Source organism: Humulus lupulus, chromosome 7 (assembly GCF_963169125.1).
Source record: "Humulus lupulus chromosome 7, drHumLupu1.1, whole genome shotgun sequence".
Lineage (NCBI taxonomy): Eukaryota > Viridiplantae > Streptophyta > Magnoliopsida > Rosales > Cannabaceae > Humulus > Humulus lupulus.
The window spans coordinates 25,022,950-25,032,543 of record NC_084799.1 but is presented as its reverse complement, the minus strand read 5'-3'; the positions used below and the strand labels follow the sequence as shown (position 1 = coordinate 25,032,543).

The 9,594-nt window shown below is 39.0% G+C and overlaps 1 protein-coding gene across 1 annotated transcript; it reads right to left on the bottom strand.

The window, feature by feature from the left end:
• Positions 1-1,648: 1,648 nt before the first annotated feature.
• Positions 1,649-2,992, bottom strand: LOC133791509 (3-ketoacyl-CoA synthase 7-like). The gene has a single exon (XM_062229433.1). The coding sequence runs from the start codon at positions 2,990-2,992 to the stop codon at positions 1,649-1,651; it is 1,344 nt and encodes a 447-aa protein (XP_062085417.1).
• Positions 2,993-9,594: the final 6,602 nt, after the last annotated feature.

The following is a 9,594-nucleotide window of genomic DNA, read 5'->3' as shown; positions in this document are numbered from 1 at the left end:
TTTTCCCTTTATTTCTTTTTCTCTCTTTTATTTTTTGAGGATGAAAAAAAGTATAATTTTTTTATAGGAAGAGGGCATTAGAGGTTTGTAGGGGTGTTGGAAATTGAAGTGAAGAAGGGAGACAAGAAAAAAATAAAAAATAAATAAAAGCAGAGCTGCTGGTGATGCTGCTACTTACTGCAGCCGCTGCCACAATGAAGGTGAACCTTAAATTGCAAGCAAGGCCTTAAAACTCTAGGATAGGAAGGAAGAGGTAGAGAGGGAAAAGAAAGAGAACAGAGGAATATATAAGAAAGTTTCCACACGCAATGCACATCCATCGAGGGTTGAAAAGATTTATATATATATATGCATATTTATGTTTGTATGTATCCATGATTATGTCACGCTCCAGGTTATTTATACCTCGGCCTACCCTGGTTGGTCCACATGACAGGCCAAGGGAGTAACTTCTTAGGTTAGATGGTCATATTATTAGTTGAGTTACATGTGTATACATATTTTCTAAAAGAATGAATTTGAAATAAAAATTTGAATTTGGTATATGAAAACTTATATTTATTAGGGAAAGCTAGTAGAGCTGCTCATAATAGTTCGAAATTTCCTATTCTTAACTTTGTTAATTGTTCTTGGCTGGGGGAGATTCCCGAGTGTGCATCTGATGTTATCTTGGCAGAGTTGCCTAGCTTGTTGTAGTTTTTGAATGTTTAAAATGTTTTTGGAAATGATGATTTGAATTTAGCTTTTGAAAACACACAACCAATTACTTATTTTATGTAGACTCACAATTTTAAGTTTTAAAAATATGATAAAACTATTTTTAGATCACAAACCAATCAGCGCTTACCTTTGCTAATTAAACTTTGTTACCAACTAATTTAGTAGGTTAACTCATATGGGTTCTATTTTAGTACTCCTAAATATATATATATTATGATGTGTCAATGATGTTAATAATTTGATAAGTAATTTCCCTTGTTAAGCCTAATTTGGACTCAAAAGTACATTTATGTTTTTTCCTTTGTTGGGGTTATTTATTTTGATGATGTCTTCTTATGTAGATGTGGCCATCTTCTTCAGCCAGTTTTAATTGGGTTGGTGTATTGTAAAGAGAAATTGAGAATCATCTTCTGCTCCATCTTAAATGATACAGTAGGATATAGGAAGCAATGTATCTAAAGAAGAAGACCTGTTTTTATGAGCTGTGTTTATGGACTTGTGATGTTGAAAGAACCATTTCCTGCATGTTCAGCTTATGAATTGGCTACTTCATTGATATGGATAACAACAGAAGCAAGTAATGCTTTCCAAAATTCAAGTACATTCATATTAGATGCTTATGCCATGAAGCAGAGAAACATAAATGCAAAAGCTGCATAACAAAGGGACAAGTATAGAGATAGTGCATAAATAGTCATCTGTACTGAAAACCCAATTTAAATTATTGTTTAAAAACTGTTCTCAAGATCAGTACCAAAGTTTCTTGTTAAGCTGTGAATGTTTTATTAAAAATGCACTAGAAATAGCTACTCTATCATTGGAAGGAAAACTATTAAATTCTTTAGCAAAATCTATTACTAGTTTTCCAAATTTTACAGCTAATTACTATACCAGAAAAACAAACTCTCTTTTCATATATTAATTTGCTTCAATGGTCTATTATATCTGGAACTTCCACTGGATACCGGTGGATCCAATCGGACCAGACATTGGAACTTTCAGGGTCAAGATTTTTGATGCACTTCCAAACTGCACTGTTACATTTGAGCCCACTCCCAAAAGCCAACTGCCAAACTCTGTCCCCTCTTTTCACTCTTCCTTTGGCCTCAAGATAGCTAAGTGAGTACCAAGTTGAAGCAGAGGATGTGTTCCCAAACTTGTAAAGTGTCATCCTTGAGGCTTCAATGTCCTTTTCTCTCAGCTTCAGCTTCTCTTTCACTGTTTCAATCACCGATTTCCCGCCTGAATGAATACAAAAATGCTCAAATGCCTTCTTAAAGTTTGGTATATAGGGCCCCCTTTTTCTGGATGGGGGCCAAATTTTCTTCCAAACGATTACCAAAACGTACTTGACTTGCTCTGAATAGGGTAGTACCAATACAGCAAGTGTAGCCACATTAACTCTTAAGGCTTCCCCAGCTACTTGCTTGAGTGATTTTGATAAGTTAACCCCAGTAAATCCCTCCTTGTCTGGCTCCTGGATTACACATTTGTAATAACTATCCTTGGCACCAATGTGGGTTCTGACCAAGTGTTTGAGTTCATATTTGGCCAGTCTTTTGTCTCTTTTTCGATTAGAAAGCAAAACTGCAGCACCGCCCATCCGAAACAAACAATTGGCAAGCAACATGGACTTGACTTTTCCATTGTAGATATTTGAACAAACAGATTCCATACTAAGAATCAAAGCTAGAGAGTTCTCATGAACTTTGAGTAGGTCTTTAGCCAAAGAAACTGATAACAGTCCGGCACTGCATCCCATGCCAGAGAGGTTGAAGCTCTTTACATTGCTTCTCAAGCCAAACTTGTTGATGATCATGGAAGCTAAAGATGGAGTTGGGCAAATGACACTGCAGTTCGTAATGAGAATGTCAATGCTTTTCGGGTCAATTTTGTGCTTGGAAAAGAGCTTTTGTGTTATTGAAAAAAGTACCATTTCAACTTCTTCTACTGCTGAATTAAGGGTCTGATCATTCGGGAACAGATGAATACCAGTTGGAAAGTAGCTTTCGCTTCCAATGCCAGATCTTTCCAAGACTTTAGTTTGAAACTCGACAGTCTCACTGTTGAATTTGCCTAATCTTTCTATGTGTTCTATGAAAGAAGATGTAGGGACTCGGTAAGCATCAGGGGGGCGATAACACATGAAATCAACGAGATAAACACGTTTTGTTTTGTAGAAGAGATATACTGCAGTGGCCATGGTGAGAATGACTGCAAGAATCTTAAGTTGGCTAAATACAAGTACGACATTGGCAAGGAAGAAGCCCATGTCAAGATAGAATGACTTGTTAGATGATGACTAGTGGTGTTGAAATTTACAGGTTTGACAATATATACATAGTAAAATTTGGTTAGTGGTTAAGTGAAGAAGAGTGTGCCATTGTTTAGGCATAACCAACGGATGGTTAGAAGGCTCATGCCAAGACAGTGAGTAGAAAACTGGCCACGTAGCAAGTAATTTTCACTGAAAAATTATAATGCTAACTGACTAAAAAACCAAAGGGGGCCAATGGCATGTGTTTATATTTTTGCAGTAAAATATGCTTCTCAACCTTGAGATTTTAAAAAAGAATTGTCATTAATTAGGACGATCACATTGCCTCTCTTGCGAATTGGAGATGCTTTGGCTCAATTAACCGTTGGGATGGTGGAGATATTAAAATAGACTAATTTTCATGCTTGCTTGTATAAGCATTTCAAATGGTTAAAGAGGTTGAAAAGTGGTACATAACTTTGCTACCAAGAGGTTAAATTTCACATTCACAGGCAAATAAATACCATTGACTCCCTCGGTGTCGTCTAACTCAAAACAATTGAACAGACTATTGTTTTTCATTGGTAATATGGGCACTGCTTATTACTTGAGCCAAATTACCGGCATCACTTGTATAAAGCACTATGGAAACATGGAAGAATTAAGAGACAATTATGGATCAAATCCGTGATCAAAACATCCTAATATATTCTCATAAAACAGCAGAAATATTTCAAAATCTCTAGCTTTAATAAACAAAATTGTAAAGCATAATTAGTTTCGGTAAAAACACCATCACATTGGAAAAAATAAAAGGAAATTCTGGCAACAAGAAAATCAAGTTCAACAGTTTAATCTGTATGGTAAGAAGCATGAGGTTCTATCTCAAAACTAATTGGTGATGAATGGAGAAACCCATATTCTTTAAATTGTTGAATATACCCACACACTTTCCATGTGGGATATGTTAGAGTGGTTTTGAATGGAGTAATTCAATCACGGGCATTGTGCTTCTTCAAATATTTCTCGGTTAAGTATTTCAAATACCTCTTCAAATCGTTTGAAATAAAAATCACGGCGTTTGGGTCAAAATCTTTTCAAATCAATAACTTTCTAAAATAAAATAAGATAGATCATCTTCTTCCAATTGTGTATTATTGACATAGCCTTGGAACACTCATTTAGTTGACTTAATCAACTTTGTGAATGTGTTCTTCAACATAATTAAAAGATTGAACCAAAGGAGTACCTGCAAAAATGTTTTGATGCTTAAGTCAGTTATGATTTGTTCTCCAATTCCACAATCAAAAAATGTAAAAATGAATCAAACTTTCCTAAAATGAGTCTCTTGCCTACTATGAGAAATAAATGGAAGTAAGGATAGAAAAACTTATTCTGATTGATCCACGTGGCAGTCCTTTTATTTTTTTTCTCGCTTATTTTCTCTTCTTTCAAACCAAGCTCTGAGCTCAATCATAGAACAATTAATCTTCTTCTTCCGCTCTTATTAGATTTTCATGTGTTCTATTCTTCTTCTTTTCCCCTTATTTATAATTGAACGATGCGCTTTATTAAAAATAGAGTTTGAACAATTTGCTCATTTGGGTTTCATTCTACTTCTAAGTTCTTTTGAACTCTTTAAACAAATGAGCTATTCCAAGCTCTTTTTCTTCGATGAGCTCTTTATAACTCTTTTCTACAAATAAGTTCTTCCGAACTAATATATGTGGTGGAGCTCTTCTGAGCTCATTTCTTCAATGAGCTCTTCCGAGTTCTTTCTAAGATTTTATCTTCATAGAGCTTCTTCTGAGATCTTTTCTACAAATGAGCTTTTCCGAACTCATATCTACAGTTGAACTCTTCTAAGCTCTTTTCTTCAATGAGCTCTTTCGAGCACTAATCTTCATGGAGCTCTTTCTAACCTTTTATCTTCACAAATCTTATTGTGAGCACTTTTCTAATGAGCTCTTCCGAGCTCATATCTTAAGTTGAGCTCATGTAAGATCTTTTCTTCAATAAGCTCTTCCGAGCTCTTTTCTTCATAGAGCTTCGTTGAACTTCCTTTAGTTCTCTTAGCAAAACGATGCGATCAAATCTTACAGGGAAAATCATTCCCTTACACATTGCTTTAGAGTACTTCACTATTCAAATCAATTGAAAACAACTTTACAAGGACAAGAAAGTAAGAACTACAACAAAAGCTTAGATGCTTTTTCTTTGGTTCTTAAATATAAAGTGTCAATTTCTAATATGCGAGCATCTTTAAATTTTATTCCTTCAACTATGCAATATGAGCTTTGCCCAGAAATTAAATCGTTTGAAATAGAAATCTTTGCTTCAGAGTACTTCACTATTCAACTAAATCGAAAACAACATTACAAGGACGAGAAAATAAAAACTACAACAAAAGCTTTGATGTTTTTTCTTTGGTTCTTAACTAAGTTTTCTTACTTTCCCATTCCCATTTTCTAGGAAACAAATTAAATCAAACATGAAAACATACTTATACTCATATATGATAAGTAAAATTTCCATTGCAGTCACATTTGAGCCAAGCAATCCAATACAGATTTGGAGTTTCTAAAAATAAAAATAAAGTTCTTTATTTCTTGAGGTATAGCTAGGGATGTGCAGAATATATACAATCCAATTACAATTAACCGCTGAAAATTGGATATCTAATTACTATTGGATTAGATTGGATGTAATTTTAAAAAATCCAAATTGGATCGGTCAGTTGTTGGATGGGTAACATCCAATAAAAACCGACCGAACCGATCCAATAATCATCCAATTACATATATGCTTCTAATTTAGATGAATTTGTGTTGTATGCTTCTAAATTATTAGAACTAAATAGTATTTTCATTTGGATGAATAATTTATGTGTTTTATAATTGAAATATACATGAAAATTAGATTTAAAAATACTCTAAACGATTGGATGGATCTGATCTGATCCAATAAATAACTAGGAGATGCATCCAATGGATGGAACGGATCCAATCCAATTGTCCATTGGATCAGATCGAATCGGTTGACTCAATTCAATTGGATTGGATCAGCTGTAAAAATTCAACATCCAATGAATAATTGGATTGGATCGGATGGGCTTAAATCCATTGGATGTGATCCAATGAACACCTCTAGGTATAGCTATTCAAAATGCTTGCATTCTTGCAACTACACATTAACTTTTAATGGAAGCAAATGTTACCTCTTCAGATGATGTAACAGTAATCTTTGTTGGGGTAGTATTAAATCAAAGGCACAATATTGTAATTTAGAAAATTAATTAAAATATGAACAAACAAAGAAGAAAACTCAAAGAAAATTTATGGAGAAGAAAAAGTAAGAAATCAAAGGTTTGACACAATTGAGATTGTTGTCCAAAATCTCTATTCCTAGCATTCCTCTTGAATTGCTTAAACCATTAACGATTGAGGAATGAGAAATGGAATTTAAAAGTCTTAAAAATCAATGTTGACTACATTTTTCGCTATCAACCTTAAATCGAGAGATTAAAGAAACCAGCAATACAAACACAAGGATTTTTACGTGGTTCAGGTTATAAAAGAACCCTAGTCCACGAGTCTCTGGTATTAAGAGGATTGGAAGCTTGCGATGGAAAATTCCAATGATGTATTCTCAAACAGTGTTTAGATTGCTCTGAGTACAAGGTGTTTTCTCTCTAAAAAACCGAACCCTTTACAATGAGACTCTCAACTCTATTTATAGAGGCTGGGGTAATTAATACTAATCATTTGTCATTAATATACATTCTTCATGTTATTGGGGGATTAATACTAATTCGATGCATTGAGCTGCATTGAATAGAGACCACGGCCCAAGCGAGATCTGTGGGGCCCACTGTAGAAAGGTACCCACTTTATGGGGAACATTCCCCTGGTGTTGTCAGGGATTGTTGTACGTATTTCTGTGTCAGACGACATAGTAAGAGTGTGAATTGTTGAGTCGTACAATCGACAACACTGTAGGTGGATCACCTTAAAAGGTTATCAGGTACTCCTTTGATGTTGTTAACCCGCATTGGCTGACACCTGGCTTATCTTTTAGATCCTGAGGGCAAGGTCCTCGGCCCGGAGTATAACTGACGGTAAGAAATCCGTGGACTACCAAGCAGCTCTCGGTACATAGCCTCGGAAAGACGTTCGTAGCTCTTGGGACATGGCCCTAGGATGTCTGCATCCTTCCTCTATCTGAGGGGAGTAATCTCCCACTGTAAGACAAACTCCCTAAGGACTAATCCTCAGGGTGTGGCCTCATCGAAAGAAGTACACATCCTGCCACATGTCCTACTCGGACGATCACGTGTCCTTGGGTGAAAATACGAACAACATTTGCCCCCCCCCCCAAGTTTCTACTCGTCCTCAGACAGTGGAGACTTAAAACTGGGGAAAACTCAAAATGTAACGCCCCGGATAACCAAGACCGTTACACTATGTGTTTAAAATAGTGCAGGACTTGCTAATCAAATCATTTTAATGAAAATGTGATCCTAAAGTCATAAACAAGTTAGGTTTAAAAGGTTTTGGTCATAAACGGATAATTTTCATTAAAATAAACGTTTAGTACATGGGATCCCAAAACCAGGGTTTAAAGAACATATTTGCAAAATTTCCAAAAGTTATAAACAATTGAGGCCACTCTAATGGAAAAATACACATTTTCGGTTTCTGTCCCTGTACATTCCCTCGACTGTGGCGGCCGAGCAGCTGACAATGTACACCTCGCCCCCAGAACTCTCCAACCCATGGTTGATCCATTTTACCCTTGCCTTTACCTGCACCATGTAGCACCCGTGAGCCAAGGCCCAGCGAGAAAACCATATAACAAAGCATAATTGTGAACACCGCAAATTGGACATGATCCTGAAAGGCCCAAGCCTCACACAGGGTCTTTGCGAGACTGACATGTCTCGCCCCATGCGAAGCCCAAGCACACTTCGCCTCGCGCCACCAGCTGCGCGCTCCACATGAGGTCCTCACACCACCAGCTGCGTCCTCCAAATGAGGGCCTCGCGCCACCTGTCGCGTGCTCCAAATGAGGGCCTCCCACCACCAGCCGCGCGCTCCACATGAGGGCCTCGCGCCACCAACCTCGTGCTTTAAATGAGGGCCTCGCGCCACCAGCCGCGTGCTCCAAATGAGGGCCTCGCGTCACCAGTCGCGTGCTCCAAATGAGGGCCTTGCGCCACAAGCCGCGTGCTCCACATGAGGGCCTCGCGCCACCAGCCGCGTGCTCCAAATGAGGGCCTTGTGCCACCAGCCAAGTGCTCCAAATGAGGGAATCGCGCCACCAGCCGCGTGCTCCAAATGAGGGCCTCGCGCTACCAGCCATGTGATCCACATGAGGGTCTCGCGCCACCAGCCGCGTGCTCCAAATGAGGGCCTCGCGCACCATCCCATCTCACGAGGCCACACCTCGCAGGCCTCACCCAAGTACCCAGGGACGTGCACCGTCTCGCGAGGCCACACCTCTATGATATAAGTATATGCCCTACTGAAGAGGCCCTCCTGTATTTTCTAAGGAAGGTGTCACTAGCGGGGCGCGACTCCCACATGCTTATCTCACTCAAGCCTATAGATCCTCTTATATTTAGCAAAGTAAAAAAGGGCTTCGAACAAGGGTGTATCTTGGATATACAAGGGAAACCTTCAGATAATTGATCATGACCCCTCAAACAAAGGGGTTGGAAAATTCTTGTAAGATCAGATTAATCTAAGAGCGAAATACGAGTTTTCTTTCTATTTCCTACTTGCAATTTTCCTTCAAGTTTCTATAAGTTCATTCATGTTCATTAGATATTGATTTAAGTTTTTGAGTTTTCCATCCATATTTCGTTGACGAGTTCTTACCGTCAACAGTTTGGCGCCGTCTGTGGGAAGGATAAGTGTCAAGCCACTGTTCTTCCATTAACTCCGGCATAAAGAGATGCTAAGACGCTCTAAGCGATTGAGAGAACCACGAGAGGTGGAGGTCTACCTCGACGGAGATCTGCTGAAGGCCTCCATGTGGAATCCCCCACCACCTAAATATATGGGTGCACCAAAGGATTCAGGGGTTCCTGAGGATGAAAAGGAAGCCTCGCCCTCGGCCGTCTCACCTGATGAGAATCTTCCGAGGTCAGCAGCTGCCCCCGCGAGAGATGCCGGTGAGTTCCTGCCCCCAAGGCCGCCACAGGTGCCGAACTCCGGCCGGCAAGATCCGGGCTCATCGACGTGTAGGGCCGACAAGCATCCCCGAGTCCATTCCGTGAGCTCGAGTTCTAGATCTCGATTTTACGAAGAGGAGATACGGGAACTGCACTGGAAGAACCAAAGGCTAGAAACCACCTTAGAGAACATGCAAGAGGTGTTGAACGGCCTGCTACAAGGAAAATCAAGTGTGCCCCTTCCTAGACGAAAGGAAAAAGGCCCATAGGGTTGAGAAACCATGGTTCCTGTGGATGATGGGAGGACTCTGCTCTCCACCAGTAATACCCCTCGAACAAAGCAGCGTGAACATCCTGGAAAGGCGAAGTAGCCCCAAATGTCAGAGCAGAAGAACAACACTAACCCTCTTAATGAAGCCGAAGTCACCTCTAGGGAGGCTCC

Coding starts and splice junctions, on each gene's coding strand:
- LOC133791509 (XM_062229433.1), bottom strand. CDS start 2,992: ATGGGCTTCTTCCTTGCCAATGTCGTACTTGTATTTAGCCAACTTAAG.